This window comes from Spermophilus citellus (genome assembly GCF_964194105.1).
Source record: "Spermophilus citellus genome assembly, chromosome: 14".
NCBI classification, from domain to species: domain Eukaryota; kingdom Metazoa; phylum Chordata; class Mammalia; order Rodentia; family Sciuridae; genus Spermophilus; species Spermophilus citellus.
This window is the reverse complement of record NC_138194.1, coordinates 66,648,214-66,673,806: the sequence shown is the minus strand read 5'-3', so window position 1 is coordinate 66,673,806 and position 25,593 is coordinate 66,648,214. Positions and strand designations below refer to the sequence as shown.

Genomic DNA, 25,593 nt, shown 5'->3' with positions numbered 1-25,593 from the left:
TACATCCACTACTCGATGCATTCACAGAGAATCACACAATGCTGGAGTTGGGAAACATCAGGGGCCCTACCTTCCTGCCTGTCACCTACTGCCAAATTCCCATTGCCCATGTGACCACAAATGAGAAGCCAATCTCTGCTAGGACTCAAAGCCATCATGGTTCCCAGGCAGTTCTAGATATTAGACCTCAGTTCTTGTTGAGGTTGACCTGACATGGCTGTCTTTAACTTCTACCTAGTGGTGAGGGCCTGCTTGCCAACTCTGCCTGTCCAAGCATGAACTCATCTTCTCCCACTCAAGTCCTTTCATGGTCAAGGTAACATCATGTGCTCATCCATCTCAACATCCTGATCAGAAACTTGGAGCCAGCCCCCTGGTGTCTTCTGCATCCCCACCACATTCATGGCTACACAAACTAGTTTTCCCACCTTCCTTCTGCACCCACTTCTTTCTCCACCTTCCCCATCCAGGCCCCCTGACAGTTCCCACTGTGTAGCCAAAGCTGAGCTCCCACCCTTTTTCACCCAGACTTTTCCAGAAACCTCTGGACTGCACTCTTTTGTGCTGGTCCTTCACCTACTGGCCCTGTCCCTCCTGTCTGGAATCTTTCTTTGGCCTTAGTGTCTACATTTCCACTCAGGGCCCTCCATGACTGCCCACCAGCCATGTCTGCAGCATGGCAGCTCCCACATCTACTCAAGGTTCCCATCTGAGTCTGAGGAGCTCAGATTCTTTCACACTGAGTGCCCTCATTCGTACTGGTGTCTTGGCCTGCAAAGTCTGTGTTCTATGTAGTCATGATGACATTCAGCCATCACTGAAAGTTCTGCTCGTGCATCACCCAGTTGGTTGTCTACTCTAGCACTTCCTTTATTTTTCTTGCTACCATGTCTGTCTTCCTGCTTCAGTGGTGAGTTGCTCCTTGGGACTATGCCTTGTCACCTTTGTGTACCCCACATGCTGGGTGCCAAATTTTGTAAATAAATTTTTAGAAAAATCAATAAGTGTTGAATAAATACTCATTCAATAGAAGATCAATAAATGTCAAAAAAAATTGCCATTGTTCTATATAAAACTCAATGCCTGGCCTTCTTCTACAGACTATATTTGTTTGAAATGTAGATGACCCTAATAAAAGGCCCTCTCTCACTTTCCTGGTGGGAGGAACCCCATACAATTTCTTGGCAAACTTGAATTTACAATTTATAAAGAATATAGATGAAATATCAAACATCTACTTACAATAACATCAGTTTAGTCACAAATACGTATGTAAGACTTTAAATGATATTATAATATATTGATATTATGACTAACATAATATATAATAATATATCGATTTAAACATAATGTTTTGTCACCTTAAAAAATGAATAATAAAACATTTCATAAAACAATGTTCTCAAAAGCTTTACTTGCCTTACTAACATTGGTATCTTTGAACACTAAAGATGCCTTTTGAGAATTTTCACTTCTGAGATATTTGAGATATTGCATTTTTTAATCCAACAAAGTAAATAGAATGCTGTCACTAGCAATTGCATCCCAGACCACCACTCTCCATTTATGCAACATAAGGATAGCTAGAATTTTAATATGTCCTGAAAACAAATCCACCATGATCCCTACAACTTAACCACATATGATATTGTTCTTTAAAATGACCTTAAAAGTATGAGATTAAACTGTTATCCAACAGTTGCAGTCCTAAAGTTGCACCCTCAAGACTAATTACTAAATCTGAATTGAAATTTCTGCCAGTTTTGGTCGGTTGGTTTCCATAAGTATCCAAACTACCATGATTGAGGTCATTTTTGGCTAACATGCCTTCCCCAAGCAGTACTTTGTTCAAAATAGTTGACAGAGCTCCCTGTACTTGGAAGACTTTGCAAGGACTCAGATATAAAGCAATTTCCTCTCTTTCAATGAATAATGCCTTGGAAAAATCCTCACCTCCTATTTAGGCATACATGGTAATTCCTCCCATGTCTTTTTCCCTCTCGCCCAATCATGCAGAGTCCTGTCTGGTTTTTCACCCATGACGTCTCTCACGTCCCCTTCCCTTTCCATCCCTCCCATGGTCACAGATCTAGACCTGGCTCTTCTCCCATCAGACAGACTGCAAAGGCTTTGGCAGAGATTTCTAGCTGTCTCCCAACTCTCCTTTGTCCTTCTTCTTCAGCGGTGGAACCCCCACTTTCCCATGGGACACAGGCTGTGCCAAATAAGGGTCATCCCCTTCTTCCTGCCGGGTAGCTAAGTGCTGACTTGTGGGATAGCACTATACATGCTGCATATAGCTTCTGAAAGTGTCCTTAACTTTGGGGTGAGTGGATGACCTTCCTTGCTTATTCATTCCTAGAATAAGGACATCCTGGCTGAAGGCAGAGCAATTGTCTTGAACCGTAAGACACCACAGAAATAGAATCCATGCTCCAAAAAAGCTACAAGGCAGTAGAGCGTGGGTCCCTGACCCAACACAAGCTTTGGACTCCCTGCCTCCAGGCTTCTTGACTCTGAGACAGAAATAAACTTCCTTCTCTAAACCATTGTTATGTTGGTCTTTTTCTGCACTGTTATCCTGGTCTCTGAAGCTGAACCTAATCCTAATAAACTATTTACAAGTCTCTCTATTGAACTCATCTGGCACCAGTGCTAAATCCCATCTTGCCAACACAATATCATGCTTATTATACTCCTGCTTAAAAACAGTAAGTGACTTCCACATACCAATAGGATCAAATCTAGACTACTCAGCTCAGCGTTTGTAGCCCCATAATCTGGCCCTGTTACAATGTTAACAACTCCCCCATTAATACACACACACACACACACACACACACACACACACACTCATCACCTTCCACTGCAGACTGGTGATTCTACACAATATCAATGTCACTTTATTTCTTTTCTTTTCTTCTTCTTTTTTTTTTTTTTTTTTTTTTTGTACCAGGGATTGAACCCAGGGACACTTTACCACTGAGCCACATCCCTAGCCCATATTTGATTTAGAAACAGGGTCTCACTGAGTTGCTCAGGGCCTCACTAAGTTGCTGAGGCTGGCTTTGAACTTGTGATCCTCCTGCCTCAGCCTCCCGAGCTGCTGGGATTACAGGCGTGCACCACTGTGCCCAGCCACTGAAGCCCCTCCTTGGTCCCCAATTATTGCCTACCCCCTGTAGATACCTACAGTTCTAACTTTTGTCATCATAGATTAATTTTATTGTTTTTTTAAATGAAACTTTTAATTGAAGTATGTATATAAAAAAGTGCAGCTAGATTGATTTTTATGATGTGAACACATGTATAATCAGCAATCTGATCTATAAACAGAACAGTCCCAGTATCCAGAGACCCCACTCACTCCCATTTCTGTGCACTAACACCCCAAGTGTAGCCACTATTCTGATTTCTGATTGTAGTTTAGTTTTGTCCTTTTGGACAAGTGCTAGGCAAGTATTCTACCGCTGAGCCACAACCCCAGCCCCTCAAAGGGGTTCTCTCCTGAGTGGGGCATCATGCACCTTCTAGAAGGGAACAGTTAATAAAAATAGGGCTGCAGGGCTGGGGTTGTGGCTCAGTGGTAGAGCGCTTGCCTAGCATGTGCGAGACCCTGGGTTCGATCCTCATCACCACATAAAAATAAATAAACAAAATAAAGGTGTTGTGTACAACTAAAAAATAAATATTTAAGAAAATAGGGCTGCACGACAAATCACTGCTTGGGATTCACTTTCAGGCCCTCTCAGGTAGGCAGAGTGATGGCCTTCCAAAGATGTCCATGTCCTCACCCCAACAACCTGTAAATGTGTGGCTACATGACAAAATAAATTCAGATTGTTGATTAGATGACCTTAAATATAGGGAGATAACCCTGATTATCCATGAAAATCCAACATAATCACAAGAATCCTTAAAAGCAGAGAAGTGACAGTGTGAGGACTCAGCCCAGTGTTAACAAGCTTCAAAGATGGGAGCAGCAACAGCCAATTGATGTAGCCCCTTCTAGAAGGAGGAAAAGGCAAGCAAACAGATTCACCCCAAGATTCTCCAGAAGGCTCCAGTCTTGCCAATGCCTTGATTTTAGTCCAGTGGAAATCATTGCATAATTCTGACTTCTAGAACTGCAAGATAATAAATTTGTACAGTTTTAACCCACTAAGCTTATGGTAACTTGTTACAGCAGCAATAGGAAACTAATACAGATTCCCTAGGAATCTCAGGAAAGTCAAACATCATTAGGTGGGTATTTTCTTAGCACAGACCTTGCCCTAGCAGGCATTTTTTCTATTTCTCTGGAAATAGAAGAGGAGAAAGAGCTAGATAATTCTGAGCTGGAAAAGTCAATAAATGCTATTGATGGAGAAACAATTGTACTGAGAGGTTAGGGCCAAAAGTTTAGGTTAGACAAGGAAAGGGAAAAGCAGCAACTTCTGATATGAGTTCAAAGAATAAGATTCACAAAGGGTCTTTTCAGATGTGACTCAGTTAAGGATCTTAAGATGGGGAAATTAGTGGGGGCTTTTCCACTTGCACCAAATGCTATCACAAGAGTCTTTGTAAGAAGGAAACAATAATGAGAAAGGGGGAGAGAGAGAAAGCAATTGGAGCAGGGGAGACAGAAAGAGGGAGAGGGAGAGAGAAAGGGGGGGGTGCAAAAGACAGAAGGGAAGCCAGGCACAGTGGCGCACACCTGTAATCCCAGCAGCTCAGGAGGTGAAGGCAGGAGGATCGCAAGTTCAAAGCCAGCCTCAGCAATTTAGTGAGGCACTAAGCAACTAAGTGAGACCCTATCTCTAATAAAATACAAAACAGGGCTAGAGATGTGGCTCAGTGGTCAAGTGTCCCTGAGTTCAATCCCCCAAAAAAGACAGAAGGGAAGAGAGAAAAACACACAAAGAGCAAAACACAAAGAAATATTGGAAGATGCCATTACTGCCTTTGAAGATGGAGGGGCCAGGAGCCAAGAAAAGCAGTCAATTTTTAGGAATCAGAAAACAAGAGAACAAGTTTTTCCTAGAGCCTACAGAGGGGATGCAGCCTTCTTGAACCTGATTTTAGCCCCAGGAGACCCATTCCAGATGTTTCCCCACCATCACCACCACAAGTACTGAACCCAAGGCCTTATGCATGCCAGGTAAGTGCTTTACTACTGAGCTACTTCCCCACCCCTTTTTATTTTCCATTTTGAGAAACAGTCTCATTAAATTGTTAGGAGCCTCACTGAATTACTGAGGTGGCCTCAAAATTGCAATCCTCCTTCCCCAACTCTACAAGTAGCTGGGATTACAGGGGTACACTGCTGAGTGCTACCCCATTTCAGATTTCTGAACTCCAGGATTGAAAGGTAATTTTTTTTTGGGGGGCTACTAGGCTCCTTTGTTATAGCAGCCATAAGAAACTAATACAGCATCTAAAACAGCAACAAGTATTCTAAGGGGCAGTGAGCCATGCTTTCCACAAGTAGACAAAGTTTTCTCAGAAAACCCTCTTAGAAAAAGTTTCTAAAAAAAATATTAGTTGCCGTATGCAGTGGCCCACACCTGTGATCCCAGCAGCTCAGGAGGCTGAGACAGGAGGATTGCAGGTTCAAAGCCAGCCTCAGCAACAGCTTGGCATTAAGCAACTCAGTGAGACCTTATCTCTAAATAAAATACAAAATAGGGGGGCTGAGGATGTGGCTCAAGCGGTAGTGCGCTCGCCTGGCATGCGTGCAGCCCAGATTCAATCCTCAGCACGACATACAAAGATGTTGTGTCTGCTGAAAACTAAAAAATAAATATTAAAAATTCCCCCCCCCTCTCTCTCTCAAATAAAATAAAAAATAGAGCTGGGAATGTGGCTCAGTGGTTGAATATCCCTGAGTTCAATCCCCAGTACTATCCCCTCCCAAAAGTGTTACTTGATCCATCTGTTCAGCCACTGGTTTTTATGTACAGGTATTCTGTGAAAATTTCCTTATCAAGCAACTCATTCTGAATGTTTACTACATCTACACACTATCTTGGATAAATTCATGTTAGCTGCTTCAATTGACCCTTAAAACACCTTATGACAGAATCACACCCATCTATCTGGTGGATGATATAATTAAAGCCAAGGTAGTAACAATAAGTAAAACGAATAAATATCAAACATTGACTCTTTTTTAAAAAATATTTTTAGTTAGAACCGGACAAAATATCTTTATTTTATTTATTTATTTTTATGTGCTGAGGATCAAACCCAGTGTCTCAAGCGTGAGAGGCAATCATTCCACCACTAAGCTACAACCCCAACCCTGAACATTTACTCTTCATGTGTCCTAAGTAGTTTTATTTTCTCAACAATCCTATTCCTTATGTATAGATGAGGAAACTGAGGCATGGAGTCTTAAGTTATTTTTCAAAGTCCTTATAGCTGTGATAGACTATAACTGGAGCCCAGGTCCTTCCAGGGCAGTGTGCTACACTTCCACTACCTCTCATGACTGTCAAAATTGCTGTCATAGTCATTACTCATAGTAGCCGAAGCCTCTGGAATTCAGCCCAGGCCTGCCTTTGAGCCCCTTCAGGCAGTAGTGGCTGTCTGCTGAGCCACATGGCAGGGTTCAAGGATGACCTCACAGGCTGAAGCTCCAAGTGGCAACTGGTCCCTTGGAAGGGCCTCCCTGGCACTTTTTACTAGCAACTGTAATGACATTCTCAGCTCTCTCCTTGAGCTTCACCCTCCCGCTTCCTCTGAGCCTCCTGAGTCACCTCTTCATGTATCTTACCCAGGGGAGTCCTCCTTAACTTCCCTAGAAGATGGGACTTCTAGGAAAGGATTGCACATGAGGGCAGGGAGTCTGTGCAGTCACCTTGCCCGCTAACCACTCACCTTTGCATCTCCATTGTTGCTGCCCACCCAGTCTGCCTTTCCTGAGACCTGGGCCTGTCTCCCTCTCTTCTCCTTCCCTACCCTCACCTCATCCCAGAGAGAACTGCTTCTAGGCAAGCAGTGGGAATTTTTTTTCCACATCCTCAACGACTCTCTTTTTCCTTTCACATTTTTCAAGAAGCAATCATCTCTATCCTCTTCTTCAAATCTTGGGCCTCATTTCCACTGTATTCTGCTGACAGAGATACATGGTGTTAGCTGATAGGAGCTTAAGACCTAATTATTGTCTAAGGGTATTTCAGGTTTGAACTCTACCATGACTCTACCTTCAGCAATGAGCTCAGGCCTGGATGGTCTGGTATGTCTGGTCTGGAATCTGGGAGCCAGGGCCCCCAGAATCCTGATTTGTAGGAAAAAGAGAGACCTGGCAAGTTTGGGCCCTGAGATTGGATTCTGTTGCCAGAACAGAAGTGTGGATGGATATGGAAATAGAGGGCGAAGAGCCACGGGCATCTGCCTTTTCTGGGGAATATAAAGGACCAAGCTTCAGGGGCTCAAAGGAAACTTTCCAGGCCACAAACCCACCTTGGTACCTTTTTTTTTTTTTTTTTTAAGAGAGAGTGAGAGAGGAGAGAGAGAGAGAGAGAGAGAGAGAGAGAGAGAGAGAGAGAGAGAGAGAGAGAGAGAGAGAGGGAGAGGGAGAGAATTTTTAATATTTATTTTTTAGTTCTCGGCGGACACAACATCTTTGTTGGTATGTGGCGCTGAGGATCGAACCCGGGCCGCACGCATGCCAGGCGAGCGGCGCTACTGCTTGAGCCACATCCCCAGCCCCCCACCTTGGTACCTTGACAGGAATTTGTGAAGCCCTGTGCTTCACTGTGTAAGTGTAACTTCTGGGTGGAAAACTACAGTTAAATACATTTGGATTATCTGTCACCCTTACATACCCTCCAAGAGCCTTTCTTCATGAACTTAAGAGGGGGCAAATTCACTGCTCATACAAACTCCTTGCTTTGTCTGGAAAGACAGGTGATGGAGCTCACCACCTAATCTTAGCATGCTCCTGGAACTGTTTTTCAGGACTGGTCACATCTCCTTTAATCCTCACAGTCCTTTAGTATTATCATCCCTTATTGGAAGAGGAAACTAAGGCATGGTTCACCTCCAAGTATTCCAGCCTATAAGCTTCACAGGTGGGGATTTAATCAGGCAGGCTGGCCTGGTGTCTCTGCCTGATTAACACCACCGCCCCTGGAGCCTGGCTACCCCATTCCTCAAAGGCTGATGGGTGGTACTTGACCTTGATGCAGTTGCATTGCGGCTTTCTGATTTATGACGATTCGGAACTCCATTCATTGGGCTTGTCCTGGGAGCATGTCCCTAAGGAGGGTAACTTCCTGTGCACCCAGTCCTGGACGCCCTGCCAGGCATGCTCCCCTCTCGAACTGTCCTCCCGGTTTCTAGCAACTACCACAGAATGCCCTCCCTTTTCTCTCCCTCTTCCACAATAAGGGAAGCTGGAGCTCTGGCCGCCTTTGAGAAGGAGAAGGAAATCCAGATGACACGGGCACTGAGATACCAGGAGGATCAGTCGCAATCATTTCTTCCCAATTGAATAGGAATCTTCAGTGGATACCCGCTCAACAAGTCCCATTCCCCAGATCGGTGTAGACCGGGGCTAGGTGTCCCCGCTGCGGGGCACAGCGCCCTCACCCGGCCCTCTCGGGCTGCTACCGCTGTGAGCCCCGCGCAGGGAGCGCGCCCAGCCCTCCCCTCCCGGTGTGATGGGACTTCTCCCCCTCTAGACAGTGACGCCTCCTTGTCCCGCTCTTCCCAGAGGGGTCAGAGGCTACAGCCCAGCCGGGGCGCTCGGGTCGCGCGGAGCCGCGGGGTCGCGGCGCGGGCGTGGACAGTGCGCCCGCGTGCGTCCGCCAGCCTGGGCTTGATCTGCCTGCGCCCCGGGGCAGCCGAGTCGTGCACAATCCCGCGGACCGCGCGCCGCGCTCACCTGCAGCCACCGCCGCTGGCGCCAGCGAATCGAGGCAGAGGCGCAGCCCCGCGGGTCTCCCTCTCTGGCCTCCTCGCCCCGCCGAGGGCCGCGGCTGTCCTCGGGGATCGCTCGTGGGAGACGAGCAAGGAGCCCGAGCCGCTGCAGCCGTCTACTGCTCCGCCGCCTCCTCCAAGTCCCATTCCAGAGCGCTCCGCTCGCTCGCTGGCTGCCTGGGAGGCTCCGGGCAAGGGCGGGCGCGGGGGAGGCGGCGCCGCGGTGAGGGTGGGGAGCGGGCCGGCGGGAGGAGGGGTGTTCTCTTTGGGGACCGGGAAGGCGTGGAGAGGGAGCGGCGGCGAGCGCGGCCCCACCCTGTAGTCAGCCCCCCGAGCTGCACCCTGGCCGCGCGCCCTGCCTGCTGCCACCTCTGGACCTGACTCCAGGGGTCAGGAGCCACCCGTCCAGAACAACAGGGAGCTTCAGGGGCTTGTTCGGGTGGGGATAAGGTTGGGGAGGTATCCCCTGGGGATGAGAGACATGGAGAGAGTCTTATAACCTGAATTTGGGGGTTATTTTCTGCAAAAAGTCATCCATCGACAATGATGAAGAAAAAAGTGATGAAAATCTGGATAATCGGTGACAAGTGCCAGGAACTGCCTTGGCACTATCCAGATCACCTCACCAGAGCCAGTTCATATTCACAGAGCATCCACTGGCCAGGAACCAGGCCCCGAGGTGGGGATGGGGTAAGGACGCCAGGATGTAGAGGAGACAAAATTCCTACCCTGCAAGAACAGTAAAAGTCTAGTTCAAACAAGACTTCAGAAATTATGGGAAAGACATTTGTAACTTTGTCAAGTGGGAAAACCTTACTTTGGAGGTCCCCACTGAAACTCAGAGGGATGCAGATAGCAGGAATGGCCGATAGAGGAGAGAGGGCTGGCTCTCCCACAGCTCTCTTGCTCCTAGCCAGCTGGTGAGTGTGCTCTACAGGCCAGGGCATCTCCTAATAAAGCTCCAAAATTCTATCTCCGAACTACTAACCCAAAGCACCCAGTTCAGGTTTTGACAAGCTACTGGGAGAGGCCCAGAACTAACCAGTTTCAAATTCTCTGGATGTGCCAGAGTTTAATCATTTTAAGGGCTTTTGATTGCCTGTGTTTTGTAACTAACCATCACCACTATTTGATGGCAGTTAGTTTCTGGAATATGAATAAGTGCCATGTACAAAATCAATTCTTAAAAGCTCCAGGAGTGGATAATTAGAATCCTAGACATAAAGCAAGGGGTTAACTCACTCTGGTCATTAAGCAACCCAATGGCACCATAATAGCCAAGAAAGAATCTTGGATTCAGGTCTCCTATTCTGTTACCCTGCAGCTCACAGGACGCTCTTGGCTGCCTGTACTGATCAGAAATAGTTTCTTTGTATGTCTTTGGGAGGAGGAAGGTGGAGGTCAGAAAGCAGAGAAAAGTCTTCAGGAAATGTTTGGTCTCTGAAGCCTTGGATCCCACAGAAGAAAATTCTTCCTGAGTCCAGGCCAGGAGCTGGGGAAGTTGAGTTACAGTTTATGGAAACTTACAATTAAAATGTGTAGCCGATTCCAAGACACCAGTATGATCTAGTAAATTACCAGGAAAACAATAGCAATCTGGAAATCCTTCCAATTTTTTAAGGAAATTGTGAGTTCGAAACTGATTCCAATGACTGTTGTATGCCAACTAAAATGGGTGTTCTTTCCCCAGGGAGTTCCGAATTCTTTAGAATAGGAAATCTCTGGAACATGGCTGGGGCCAAGTCAAATAGGACAACTGAGTTGTTCTACCTTATGGGATGATCTTCTATTTTTCTGCCAAAAAAATAATGAACCAAAAGCAAGTTCGGAGTCTTGAAATATGAAGTCAGAACAAATGATTATTTAACTTTTGGGTTACCTTGCCCTTGTAGCAAGGGGTTATGGGATGCAAATGCAAGTTGATAATAAAAGCTGCTGGGGAAAAATCAGATTCACCTTTTCTGTTAGTGGCTCTGCTATCAGTTGGATGCACAGAGAACCTTACTCGGAAGTGTAGGGTTAAGATTTTCAGTTCTCATGTAGGCATTCATGCAAACACACGAGGGTGAGAGTGTGTGGTATCTGACAGCACACAAGTTGGATACAACTGATAACTACTTAATAGTACATGGGTAGCTATGTGTGGAACAATGCCTCAATTACCTGTCTCCATTTAGGGTTGCATAGTAAGGATGTGTTCAGGGGTGTGGGTTATTTGAAGAACCACAAATGTGGACTTTTGACATAAGCATCCATTTGTTCCCTGTAAACATTAGAATTTTTTGTTTTCCATTAGAATTATCCTGATTTGAGACCTAGCTATATGGCCTGGAGGACTGATCGAAATGAGACGAGAAACACAAAGGTGACCAGAGTATGAGGAAAATAAAGAAGAGAAAGACCAATAACCTAAGATAAATCTTGTATTGAATGCGTGAGTAGAAATGTAAAATTGCAATGCACCTCACTTGTACTGTGTGTCTAGATGACTGATGGTGTTCCAGTCCCCTGTAAACCATTGGTGTTCCCCTCTCCCTCCCTCAAGTAGAAGGGCTGATGTCACCTCTGGGAGAGGAAGCACTGGCCTGTCAGACAGCTGCTCGTCTGTTGGAGCTGGAGATGTGGGGTTGCAAGAGAAGTAGCTGGGTTTCCACTGTGGTTCAGTTTAGGAAAACTTTCTAGAAGGGCAGTGCTCCTTTCTGGATACCCTATAACATGGACTGCTGATTTCAGGTCCAGAGGGTCCCTTAAGGAAAAGATGACTGACGGCACTATTGTACTGGTTGAAATAATTTCTAAATAAACATAAATATATCATCCCACCTTAGAAAGTCAGATGATAGGGATTAGGAAAAAAAACTACAGCAAGTTAAAAAAAAAAACTAACTTGTTCAGGAAAACAAAACGCATTTCAAAGAAGACTCAAATGTTTTTATGTGGTCTTGAACTTCACCATGAGATCCCGAGGACAGGGACCAGGTAGGTCTTTGCCTGTTTATGGATCTTGTCCTATGCTATGCTTAGAAGGAACTGGGCTGCTATAGCTTTTAACCTGGTGTTTGGAGACGTGTAGTTTTGGGGCATATAGGTTGATGAGGCTGTCTCTCAAGAATGAGACAGCAGTAATCCCAGAGGCTCAGGAGGCTGAGGCAAGAGGATCACAAGTTCAAAGTCAGCCTCAGCAATTTAGTGAGGACCTGAACAACTCAGCTAGACCCCGTCTCTAATTAAAATACAAAAAAAAAAAAAAGGTTGGGGGTGTGGCTCAATGGTTAAGTGCCCCTGGATTCAATACTTAGTACCCCCTCCCCCAAAAAAGAATGAGACAACAGGGTTCAGTGGATAACCTTTGAGTACAGGCTAAAGTAAGTGGAAAGATTATTGTCTCCTTAAACATTGACAAGGCTGAATGGACCAGGCATTCGTGGATGCACCACTCAGCAGTACAGATTACTGTTCCTTTCATCCTTAAACCTAGGAACTGGCACGAAGTGATCTGTGATTAGAAGCCAACAGAGTCTTCCCTGTGACACTCAATTAATTACCTTCACTCGAGGACATTAATGAGTCCACGTCTGCACTGATTGCCTGGTGCTCCATCAGGTTGCAAGATATTTGGGCAATGACTATGTGCATCTGTCCTATGAGATCCCCCAGCACGCTGGCAGAGCTCAGTAAGTAGGGACTTGACAATAGCAAAAATATCAAAAGTTAGGACTTTTCCACATTCTCTCTTGCCAAAGAAAACAAGTAGGACATGGATATTAACAGAGTCCAACAGAAGGGGAAACATTACAAATGGTTAGTGGAAAGAAAAATGTGACACACATAAATCACAAAATGGAGAAAAATAGAAAGCAATGCAAAAAGGCAAACAATTTCATTAGTAGAGGAAGGAGTCTCTGAGAAGCAGCAAAAGGAATGTCTTGACTCATTTAAAACAAGAATTGACAAAGCAACTTCCAATTATAGAAAGTGCCAGAAAATCACTGGCTCCATGCACACCATCTATGAATATGTATTTTTTTTAAAAGAATGATGTTGAGAAAAAGATGCACTAATCAAAGTTTTTAAATTGAAAGTTTCTTTCTCTTACAGCAAAGTTTCTAAGATAGCCCAGCATCACTGACCCAGCCTAACAAAAGGGCACCAAGATTCCCCAGATGGCCAGCCCACACATGGGGCAGAAGAGAAAGTCTGAATAACGTTTTAAAATCATTTAATATAGCAATGGAATAAAGGACAAAACCTACCTGATATAAAATGTAATTTGACAAAATCCAATACCTTTTCATGATAAAAACACTCCACAAACTAGAAATAAAAAGGAACAGATAAAGGGCACCTACAAAAAACCACAACCAACTTTAAATATATATATATATATATATATATATATATATATATATATATATATATATATATTTAGTTGTAGATGGACACAATATCTTTATTTATTTATTTGTTTGTTTATTTATTTATTTGGTACTGAGGATTGAACCCAGAGGTGCTTAATCACTGAGCCACATCCCCAGCCCCTTTTTAATATTTTATTTAGGAACAGGGTCTCACTGAATTGCTAAGTGCTTCGCCAAGTTTCTGGGGCTGGCTTTGAACTCACAATCCTCCCACCTCAGCCTCCCAAGAGGCTGGGATTACAAGTATGTGTCACGGTGCTCAGCTTATTTATTTTTATGAGGTGCTGAGAATCGAACCCAGTGCCTCACACATGCTAGGTAAGCACTCCACCACTGAGCCACAAGCCCAGTCCCCAACTTTATCTTAATGATGGAAGGCTGAAGGCTTTCCTAGGATCAGGAGCAAGTTACCTTCTCACTCCTTACATTCTACATTGTACTAGAAGTTCTAATCAAGGTAAGAAAATGAGATGAAAGTCATCCAGATTGGAAAGAAAAAAGTAAAAAACTATTTGCAGATGATATGATCTTGTATAGAAAAATTCTAAGGCACACATTAAAAAACTGTTGAGCTAATACATGAGTTCGGTAAAGTTTCAGGATACGAAATATCTTAAAAATTGTATGTATTTCTGTATACTTGCAACAAATAATTGACAATGAAATTACGGCCAGGCATGGTGGCACATGCCTGTAAGGAGGTTGAGGCAGGAAGATCACAAGTTCAAAGCCAGCCTCAGTAATTTAGCAAGGCTCTAAGCAACTTAGTGAGACCCTGTCTCTAAATAACAAATAAATAAGAGATGGGGATATGGCTGGCTCAGTGGTTAAGTGCCCTAGATTCAATCCCTGATAACACCACAAAAAAAAAAAAAAGAAAGAAAAAGAAAATGAAATTAAGAAAACAATTCCATCTTCAATAGCCCCCACCAAAGAACAAATCATTTAGACATAAATTTTGAAGTGCCAACCTTATACAGTCATTGTGTCCATGGGGGTTTGATTCTAAGATCCCTAGAGGATAACAAAATTCTCAGATGCTCAAATCCCTCATGCGAAATGGTGTGGTATTTGCTCATGACCTACCTACATCCTTAAGTAATATCTAGACCACTTAAAATATCTAATACAATGTAATAAATGCTATGTAAATAGATGTTTTGTTGTACTGTTTAGGGAATAATGACAAGAAAAAGTCAATTCGTTTTTAGGACAGCTGATTTTTTTTTCCCCAGGTATTTTCAACCCACAGTTGGTTGGCTCCATGGATGCAGAATCTACAATATAAAGAACAAGGTTGGAGAACTCACACAACAGTCAAACAGTGAAAGCAGCCCAAACAACCAGAAACTAATACTTAGTAAAATATGGTATATCCATAGAATTGAATATTGTTCTGCAGGCTGAGACAGGAGGATCGCGGGTTCAAAGCCAGCCTCAGCAACGGCGAGGTGCTAAGCAACTCAGTGACACCCTGTCTCTAAATAAAATACAAACAGCGCTGGGGATGTGGCTCAGTGGTTTAGTACCTGAGTTCAATCTCCAGTACCCGCCCCCAAAAGAATGAAATACTAATATATGCTACATGCTACGAAACAGATGAACCTCAAAAATGAGCTTAGTGAAAGGCCAGTCATAAGGCACCACATATTGTCTATTTCCATGTCCAAAATAGGTAGATCCACTGAGACAGAAAGTAAGCTAGTGATGACCTTTAACTGGGAAAGTTAAGATGAAGAGTGACTGTTTATAGGTGCGTTTCTTTGAGAGGTGATGAAAATGTTCTAGGATTGTGATGGTGGCACAACTCTGAGTAGTATTAAAAACCATTAACTTGTATACTTTAAAGTGAATAGTATGGCACAGGAATTCTATTTCAATAAAGGTTTTGTTATAGGCAGAGGGCAAGTTTTAATTTTGAGCCCTCATGCAAATAATTTAGTCTCTCTTCCTGCTTTAGTCATCCTCCTTTGGATCCTTCCTGGAAGACTCTTATGCATAGGCAGGAGAGGCTTCTTGCTACACTTCTTGGCATCTGCTCTTGTTCTTTTGCACGCATACCTTTTCTGGAGTTTGTACTCCCTCCTCTTACGAGCACTTTCCACTGCAAGAAATGTCTCCTGCTGGAAATTTCTGTCCTAGTGTCTACTGTACCTGACACAGGGCAATTCACATTTCTTGACTATTGGAATTCTGTGTATTTTTCTAAAGAACAAAGCGCTCAGTGGTGGAGCACTTGCCTAGCATGTATAAGGCAGTGGGCTAGATTCTCAGCACCACATATAAAGAAAATAAAGGTCCATCAACAACTAAAAAACATATTTTTAAAAAAGGATAAAGTAACGGCCAGGCGCAATGACACACACCTGTAATCCCAGAATCTCAGGAGGCTGAGGCAGGAGTTCAAAGCCAGCCTCAGCAAAAGCTAGGTGCTAAGCAACTGAAGAAACACTGTCTCTAAATAAAATACAATATAGGGTTGGGGATGTGGCTCAGTGATCAAGTGCCCCAGGGTTCAATCCCCATGGTACCCCCTACCCCCAAAAATAGAATAAAGAACAAACATGCTTTACCATGAAGTTTCACATGGATTTTATTTAAATCTTAAGTGCCCAGGAAGTGTGTAAACATGTTACTGTACTAGAGTTGCACACCAGCTGTTCAGAATTCTCCTCTATATTGTCTAAGGTCTCAGGATTCCACAGGGTTTAGATTTGGTCATTTATTGTTTTAATGATGCAGTGATTTACAAGAAAAAAGGAAAGTTCTGGAGAAGGCACATGTAGCAAGTTTTCATTCAGAACTGTACTGAATTAAGCTCACATAAGAGAAACTGGATCACAAGAACAGTAAGAGCTAAGAATAACATTCCCTTTTGATTTCAAATTTAAACAGAACATTAGCTAGCCTCTCATCTCAGCAGTCCTTTAATCTTTCTTCGGAGACCAATCTTTTCATTATGGTGGTGTTGTTCATTCCCTATCACCTACCTTTATGACCCTCTGCTAGCAGTCAAGATGCACACACAGAATAAATAGGACTCTGCCTGTCAGGTCTGCTGGAAGAGTAGCGATGACATTTTTTTTCCCAGTGGGCTCTTATGAGACATGGTCTCTGTGGGACTCAAGCTCCTCTGACTTGTTTTTCAGAATTTGTTGTGATCACTGGGAGTGGGATTACAGCTAGCTTTAATTTTTCTCATGTACTTATTTTATTTTTCATCTAGTAAATATTTTTTTAGTTCCTTCTATTTGCCAGATGTGCTAGGCATGGATGGAATAATAAATAACACAGACTTACTGGGGGATTAAAGATAAGAAGTGACAATAACTGCAGAGCGTCAGATGTGCCTTGTTTGGAGATGCCGATTCTGCTACGGGAGAACATAAAATAAATGCCTTCCAGATCTGTGGCTCATAGGAAGCCTCTGAAGGGAAGTCACTTTCAGGTTGAGATGCAAAGTTGAGTTGCTGCACTTAGTTTCTTTTTATTAAAACATATGAGTTTATACAGTTTCCTGATAGACTAAGTCACACCTGTTTTTTCCATGAAGATGTTCAGGGAAGTTAACTCTCAGGGATACAGTGACAATGATTCAGTGCATTAACTTCAACAGGGCAGAAAAAAACTACATTCCCAGGGGAAATGACTGGTTTTTTCTTTCTTTCTTTCTCTTTCTTTCTTTCTTTCTTTCTTTCTTTCTTTCTTTTATTTTTTTTCTGTCTCTATGTAGTACAGGCTTTCTGGAGAAAGGAAGTTGGGTCTCAAGATTTCCCAGTACAAATTACAAAATAGTACAAATTACATCATTGCCTTTACTGGCCTGAGTTATGATGCTGGAAATCTTAACATGCGTAATCTCCTTGACACAGATAAATCACTGCAGTTCACAAGCGTGCCTAATTTCCTCAGAAGGAAATTGCTAATTTTAAAACAATTAACTACTCAAAAACACCCACCTCAGTTATCTTTTTTCTGGACTGAATAAAATCTTTTAATAAGAATGAAAAGCTGATATTTGCAGTACATCGATTAAAAGGAAACTGACAGCTTTACTTATGTAACACAACTTCAAGCTAAACACCCACCCCAAGTTTACATGGCTTTGCCCGACTTGCTTTCCACCTGTGGATGCGATAATTCCAATGAGTAGCGATCAACCATTGTTAGTATGAAGTGGGGTGAATCTGAAATTCTAAGTGTCTCAAATTCACCCACTTAGACCTATTTAAACTGCAGAAGACATCATACAAGTCACTGCACTGGGTGTCCCTACTGCAAAAAACAGGGTCCTCTGTGCTGTTGCTGGCCCTGTATCTGATCTTCCCAGAGCCAGGGCTTTCCTCAGGAAGAGACCACAGGTGGAGGCCTCATCTGCCCTTTAGAAGGCCTACATTGGAAGTCCCTAATTTAGGATACCAGGGATGGCAATGTGCATTGGATATAACTTTCACATTGTGACCAGGTCTAAGGGGGACGAAGACACCACAGCTCCAGTAGCAGCCAAAACTACCATCCTAGCCTTTTCTGAGCAAAATGCAGTTTGAATCCTCAATGCCTATGAATTGGGTCACACAATTCCTTTCAAAATTATCTTTTTTGCTCTATTGTAGCAATCTACCTGGACATTTTGATAAATAAAGACTTTTTTTCCGGGATGCGCTAGCTTAGATCTTAATTGTCACCCTAAGGCCCATGTGTTAAAGACTTGGAAGTGGGGCCTGGGGGCGGCTGGGGTTGTGGCTCAGCGGTACAGCACTTGCCTGGTATGTGAGATCCTCAGCACCACATAAAAAGTAAATAAATAAAATCAAGGTATTGTTTCCAATTACAACTAAAAACATAAAGTTAAAAAAAAAAAAAAGAGTGGGGCCTGGTGGTAAGTCTTTGGGTCATTGGAGGTGTGCCTGTGAAGGGGACAGCAGGAACTTAGCCTTCTCCTCTTCCCCTCTTTTGCTCCCTGGTCATGAAGTGAGCAGTTCTGTTCCACCATGAGCTCCTGCCATGATGTGTGGCTTTGTCACAGACCTAGAGTGACAGAGCCCACTGATCATGGACTGAAACCTTTGTAACTGTGAGCAAAGATAAACCTATTTTAAGTTATCTCTAGGTTTGTGTTATTAGTGATGGAAAGCTAACATACCAGGTTCAAGAGGTTCTCAGCTAAATAAGATAAAAACTGTACAATCAAAGGCTTTTTTTGCAAAGCATGTGTGTTAGATAGGCTAAAATAAACAAAACTTGAGTCCATCATGCTGTGTTTTAAGTCAAACTCTTCATCCTAAAGCAGCAGCTGTTCTTGCTAATAAGGATCCCACTGATGCATCTATAGGGGTCAGACTTCCATTTTGATGTACCTTTTTCTGAATTGGACAGGCAACATCTTCTGTCTTCTGCTGTCTTGGTGCTCTCTTCAGCAGAAGGTATGCACGGGGCTGTGGGCAGAGGGTGCAGATCTGGCTGGCTTCCATACACCATGAGCCATTTAGCAGAAAACTTGGCCAGTATGCAGAAACACTTGAAGTAAATTCCATGGGTGTGGAGACATCCCTGCAATGCCTCCTTTTTCCTTCCCTTCCAGAACATATGTCTGAGCTGCCAAAAACCATTTCACACAGCCCCAGGCACTATTTTTGGTGCTTTGTTAGGTCTGAAGGTAGGGAGCCCTGAAATGGCTTTGCCTGAGCTTTCCGCTGGCAGTTCTTTCCCATGAGCTGTTCTTTTAATACCTTGGCAAAGATACCTACCCTCTCCCCTCCAGAACCTGGGGCTGCTTACATGATTGGCAGTACTAATCTAATGATGTTTAGGTCAGTTTCCAGACTGGCTGCAAAAACTAATGCATCTTAAAAGAGGGGGAAAAACAAAATGTTTTTATGTCATGTTAGTTTTCCTCTATAATGAACGCTCAGTTTGCATAGCAGCATTTTCTCAAAAGATGAATATTTCAAATATAATATATCCCTCTTTAATGGCTATAGTCTTAAAGACAATCTATTGATATCATTAGTAATAAATCATTGATTAACGATCTAAGGGTGGAGAAGCAAGATAAATGAAAAAAATGTGGTTTGGCTAAGCAATCAAATTAAACATGTATTTAGGTCCAGAACAGAGTGAGGGTAGGGGGAGAGGGTTTTTTTGTTGTTGTTGTTGTTTCTGTATTCTTTTAGTTGTAGATTGACACAATCTTTGTTTTATTTATTTATTTTTGTATGTGGTGCTGAGGATCAAACCCACTGCCTCACGCATGTGAGGCGAGCGCTCAGCCACTGAGCTATACAGCCCCAGCCCCTGAACAAAATATTTATGTAGGAAGAAGTACAGGAAGCAGAGAACCTGTTGGCCTCTAACCTTTTGTCACTTGGTACCCTGGAAGTCCAACTAGCTTGTTCAATGGAGGCCTATTTTTTTTTTAAAGGAGAGACAGATCATTCTTTAGTCAAAAGCGTTAAGTTTTGCCCTTCCCTACATGGTGTGGTGGCACGTTTGTACTTCCAGATGGAGGCAGGCCTGACCTAAAAAGACCTAAAACTCTGTGTTCTACATGGGACGGGACTGGTGGATCCATTTGCAAACCTCCAGTGGTAGGCTCAATGTCAATGTCAGGGTTAGAAAATCAAGATTAAAAAAAAAAAAACTGGGGCTGGATATGTACCCCAGTTTGGTGAAGCACCTGCCAAACATGCTCCAAGCTGTGAGTTCAATTCCCAGCACCAAAAACAATTTTTTTGACGTTTTTTTAATTAAAAAAAAAAAAATCAGGGGTTCTCACCAGCAAAGTGCACAAGAAATATATAGGCATGAGAAACAGTGAGGTAATGGCTGTTCTTCTTTCTATGTGAACAACAAAATAGGAGAAAGTGGCAGGATACCAAAACGGAATTTAGAATACATTTAAAAGAGAAGCTATTTATCTGTGTTAGTAATGAGACAAAAACAGACTTCCAGGGCTATGTAGACCTTGCTCTACAAGGTCATTTTAGTGCCTTTTCATAGTGGAGGCAAAAAGAAAATGCCTCACTCTACAGAAGTAAATATGGAGGCTGCTCTTGAGTTTAGCCTGAGAACTGTTAAGAATCAAGTAAAACCAGCAACACCAACTCCTCGTGAGGATATTGGAGAATGCAGTGATAATCGGAAGTCCATAGTGCCACCTGGGTGCTGCATAAACCAGAAGAGCAGCTTTTGTTTCTCTCCAAAGATGCTACAGCATCTCTCAAGATCAGAAGCCCTCTCCACTCAACCATGTATCACTTGCAAAACTTATTATGCAAAGAGATGGAAAATCACGAGGAACAATATGAAAGTAACGGTCATTTCCTATGTGCCTTCCACAGGGATGACAACACTGATGGGCCTTTCCACTGAAATATGGCTACATGGATCCAAATTTGTGTGAATCTTTCACATTTAAACTTAGGGAAAAAAACAACAACTTATTTTTGTGGTGCTAGGGATATAACCTAGGGCTTTACACATACTATGCAAGCTCTCTACCACTGAGTGGAACCACGGGCCACCATACAGCTTCAAGGAACAGAATTTTTTAGATCAAGTTTGTAAAGAATACTGAATGAGATTTAAAAACAACTAAGGTAGAATCAGGAATAAAATCTCCCCTCCACCTTTTATTTTAATGTCCCTTGGAATGTAGTAGTATCTCGACTGCTTATTAAAAAATGCTGAACACCTGGTGCTTAGACCTAAAGGCAGGTGCAGGAATGCTGGAAGCTGAGGTCTGTTTGTACCCCATTCTTCTTGGTCTAAGAAGTCTGATTTTATCAAATATTAAAATATTTTGAACATTTATGTATGAAACGAGCTATAAAGCCCACTTCTTTTACCGAGTGGCCCTGCGGGGGCAGGAAGGGCACAATCACCACAGAATCAAAAGGTTATTTCTTGGAGGTGGGCGAATCTCACTTTAATTGCAAAAGCCTTCATTTACAGCACATTCAACAATAAACAAGCAGGAGAGCCGGTTTTTGAACATATGAACATATAAAAGTCCTTTGCCATTCAGGTAGTAGAGACTGCTTAACATTTTTAAAGGACGACTAGGCAGACTCAGAAATTCACAGTAGTAGGATGGACCTCAGAGGGAAAGAAGAAAACCTTTTTAGGCTAATACATATCAGTGATTTTACTTGATATGATTCTCCTTGGATCAAGGCCAGGTAGGACACATAGTAAAACGGGGCCCTGGGAAGGATGGAAACTAGGAGAAAAGAATACCAGGTCCCATGCGATGCCAAACCAATCAGTCCCTCCTCTAACGCAGAGAAGTAACATATACATGAGGACTCCTGTTTATCTAATAAGAACAATGATCACACAATTAACATTCCTCACTTTCATAAGTTTGTTCTATACACCAAACGGTTTAAAAAAGGTGTCGTTTAATTTTGATCTTATATTTTCAAAAGAGAGGAGAAATAGAAAAAGTGTGTCTAATTGCCCAGCTTTAGGGTCAAGCAGGTACAAAACCAGACTTTGGGGACTCAAGGTCTCTCTGTATTTTGGAGAAAGATGAATGGATCTGTTACTGCCTCACCCCTACTGAAAGAATCCTATAGCTACACTACCAAAGTGCTCTAGCTAAAGCATGTGTTCAAAACTACAGAGGGATTCAACTTAACATCTAAATTGTAAAATGTGACAATTCAAAAACAAACAAGCCTCAGAGAGCTCATCTCAGAATTGAAATTACAGAACTATTGCTCAGGTGTCTGAAAAGTTGAGCTGCTTGCTCTCAACTCCATCCACTCTCAGACTCAGGCAGACACGTAGGGTGGCGGTGGCTCCTTGGCAGCCCCATTCACAGTGGCATCATCATACGGGGGTAACAGCACCTGAGAAGAAAAAGGAAAGATGAGAGTTATGTCTGCCTCACAGAGGTTCGGCTTTAATTAAACTTTTATGCAGTTAAACATTTTCCATACCCAGTACCACCTTCAATTTTTCACCAGATGGATACATTTTCATGAGAGACTTTTTGAATCCTTAAAGAAGCAACTGGGGAGAGACTTTCAACCCCCTGAGTTTTTTTTGAGCCCTTTCTACATGTGCCAACATGATCAAGAAAAAGGAACAAGTGCCTGCCTAGGAACAAGGAAGCAAGGGTACCTCTAAAGAGGAAAAAAACTCCTTACGTGAGTGTGCACAGGACAGGGCAGGTGCCTGATCCACCACAGGAACCACCCATGGTGAGCCCCATAGCACAGTGGGAATCGCAGGGACTTTGGAATCAACATGGATTTGCAGCTTGGCTGAGCCACAGTTTTTATTAGCATAATCTGGGTAAGTTACTCAAGCTGTTGCTACATCTGTGAAACAGGGAGATCTGAAAACTAGGTGTATAAAATACCTAATTCTGCTTGGTGCCCACCTGCATGGAAGATGTGATTTACAGATGGCTGGAGAGGAACAAGAAGAACACTGAACCTACTGATAATCTCCTTGTTCACATTTCAAGTACAGAAAAATCTGCATATCACTGTTTATGAACTGTTAACAGAAGACATTGGTGATAAGGGTTTCTTGGATAGAAAACAAAGTACCATCTACCCAGTGTGCTGCCCTTCAGCCAAAAACATTTACTATGTATTTAATGTGTGGCAGGCAAGGCAGGTGCAAGAGGCAAGTGTCCGCCCTTTAGGAGTTCAGAGATGGAATGATAAAATAAAGCCTTATCTACCTCAAGTGCTGTGTGGAAAGAGAATACTAATGGACAAAACTATACTTAGTAGTTATGTTTTCTATTATGGGCGTCTCTGGGTGCTTGAAGTGGTAAATATTCATCAGTTTCATGAATTTTCATTTATCTGTCCCTTAGGCTCTGAGAGGAACAACATCAAGTTTGTCACAATTCTCTCTCCTAACCTTACACACACACACACACACACACACACACACACACACACACACACACAACCCTCCACCCCTCTCTAAGTCAACACACTTAACCTCTAACTTTTTCTCCTAGTCTTGGAGCTCCTGTTGGGTTCAAGCTGTCTTCCTTCACCTGAGGGGGAAGCCTAGTACCCGTTTAAAGGAGGAATAAATAAGTGGGGCATCATTTAGGCTGGCCCCCAAAGAACCCGTATGGTCCACTTGGTGGGAAGTGAAGCTGGCCATCTAAAGGAGAGGGCACCTGTGCTGGCTAGGTCCCAACCAGAAGGCAGAAGCCAAACAAAATTTAACAAGTTATTAACAGGGGATTTTAGAAATAGAGATTCGATTAAGAGAGTATAGATGAAAACCACTGGACAGCGGACAAGCCTTCCATGTAGAACTGGGTCAGAATGATCCACAGTCTCAGGTCAGGGCTTGTGAGTGTCAAGAAGCGCCTGCTATCAGAAGCTGTTCAAAGCAGTCCAGAGAAGCTAACGCCTAAAAGTCTCTGGACCCCAGGTCTGAAAATTCTTTAGATTTATTCTCAGCGGGGTGGTTACATGCCAGTGTGGTTACACAGCAGTTACTTTTTGTCCCATCTTAGGTCAGATAGAGGTTTTACCAGTTTTTAACCACAGAAAACAGAAACAGTAACTTTTGCACAGTAAGTTTCCTTGAAGCAAAGTCTATGACAACATCTAGTTGCAAACCTGGCTTTTACAACAAAGAGAAAGCTTCAAACTACAACGAGCTCTCTGCAGAAATCCTGCTGACATTACGAGAAGCTTAATTATAGTGGGGGTCCTCTTTGGTGGGTACTTTGTGGCTGCCATCAGTGTGTACAGGAGAAGCATGCCATTGCTGCTACTCCCACTCCCTACAAAGGCCAACAAGATCAGACACCCTGGGAACACACAGAAACTAGCCCTCCACTGTGATATGGCTGATGGGATCAACACGGACAAAGCCTAGCCCCAGCAGGCTAGCAGGAGGCTCTGGAGCTGCAAAGCAGTAAGTGGATACCTGGCCCAGCATCCCATAGTTAATGGCGACAGGCCAGAATCATGGCCTTTGTTCCGGAAAGTGGTAATAAGATTGTGCTTGTGTCCTGGACACTTTATGCTTCAGGGACAAGAATCTGGGGCAAATGTTCAAATACTGACTGGGCTATTGGGAAACGGAGCACCAGGACGTCAATCAGAGGCAAGGAGGCACATGCCAGTTCTCCCTACAAAGGAACCAGCTGCTCTCACATCCCACACACCCACCCATGCAGAGCACCCCTGTGTACAGGGCTCTTGACAGCAGCAATACAAACCTGGGAACACACCCCTGTCTGCTGAAGAACTCAGTCCAGCAGGAGGCAGAACAGGCAGAAGGTGATATGATCAATGTGGGAGTGTCACAGGATGATGAGGAGGACAGACAGGGAAAACCAGTTCAGGCTGGGGGGTCATGGAAGACCTACTGGGTTAAGTGGGAGGTGATCAGCAGAGGGAAGAGCACGATGATGGTTCTGGTAGACAGGTGGGGGAGGGAAACAGAGCACTGTCTGGGAACTGTGAGGATCTGCTATGGTGGCTGCTGATGGGAGAAGTTGGGGAGCTTGGGAAGACAGTTGAGGGTTGAGCATGGAAAGCACCCTGGGTACCAACTCATGTTTATGCAGTTAAACATTTTCCATACCCAGTACCACCTACAATTTTTCACCAGGTCGATACTTTTTCATGAGAGACTTTTTGAATCCTTAAAGAAGCAACTGGGGAGAGCCAGTAGCAGCATCTCCACTAGGAATACCAAGTCCCAGCCTGAGCCGAGGGGAAAAATGTGCTGTGTTCTCCAAAACATATGCCGTGTTATCTGCCTCTATGCGCTTTAGGATGCTGTGCACATGTGTTAGATACAGTAACATGATAAGTAGAAACAGCTGGGATCAGAACTAAAAATATTAAATTTCGCATGACTGAGCTTCAGCACTATGTTCCAAAACCTCATTAAACAATTAATGGGCTCAGATCTATCATTATCTTTGGAGAAATTATCTTAAATTATCTTTTAAGTCACTTAAAAAGAGGTGAAATCAGCCATCATATCCAACCTTTTTTCATTTTTACAGAGCAAAACGCAACACACAGCCCAAATTCTTCAAATTCTCAAAGATTAAACACAAAATTTTCTTTGAAAAACTTATCTGCTGCACATTTTCCTTCTGCTTGTCAAAGTAAAGCTTTTACACTGCGTTTGGTAATCTATCCCTATATTCCTAGCTATTCAACTCCAAACTTGTTTTAAAGTTCCATCCACAATGGTATGTCAACATCCCGAGAGCCTTTTCTCGGAAACACTCTGTTGCCTTTAGTTCTCAATCCAA

General features: G+C 43.3%; 2 protein-coding genes across 3 annotated transcripts in view; both read right to left on the bottom strand.

The window, feature by feature from the left end:
- Positions 1–9,155, bottom strand: part of MATN2 (matrilin 2) — a 137,224-nt gene extending 128,069 nt beyond the window's left edge. The window contains exon 1 of one of the 2 annotated variants that reach the window (XM_081266855.1): positions 8,873–9,155. The gene's annotated coding sequence lies outside the window, so the exon portion shown is untranslated. The remainder of the gene's footprint in view (positions 1–8,872) is intronic. The other variant, XM_081266854.1, reaches the window with a different exon arrangement.
- A 12,783-nt stretch (positions 9,156–21,938) lies between these two features.
- The window catches only part of LAPTM4B (lysosomal protein transmembrane 4 beta), a 61,768-nt gene continuing 58,113 nt past the window's right edge, over positions 21,939–25,593 (bottom strand). The window contains exon 7 of the mRNA XM_081266252.1: positions 21,939–22,180. Coding sequence (XP_081122378.1) covers positions 22,103–22,180 — 78 coding nt within the window. The 3' untranslated portion in view covers positions 21,939–22,102. The remainder of the gene's footprint in view (positions 22,181–25,593) is intronic.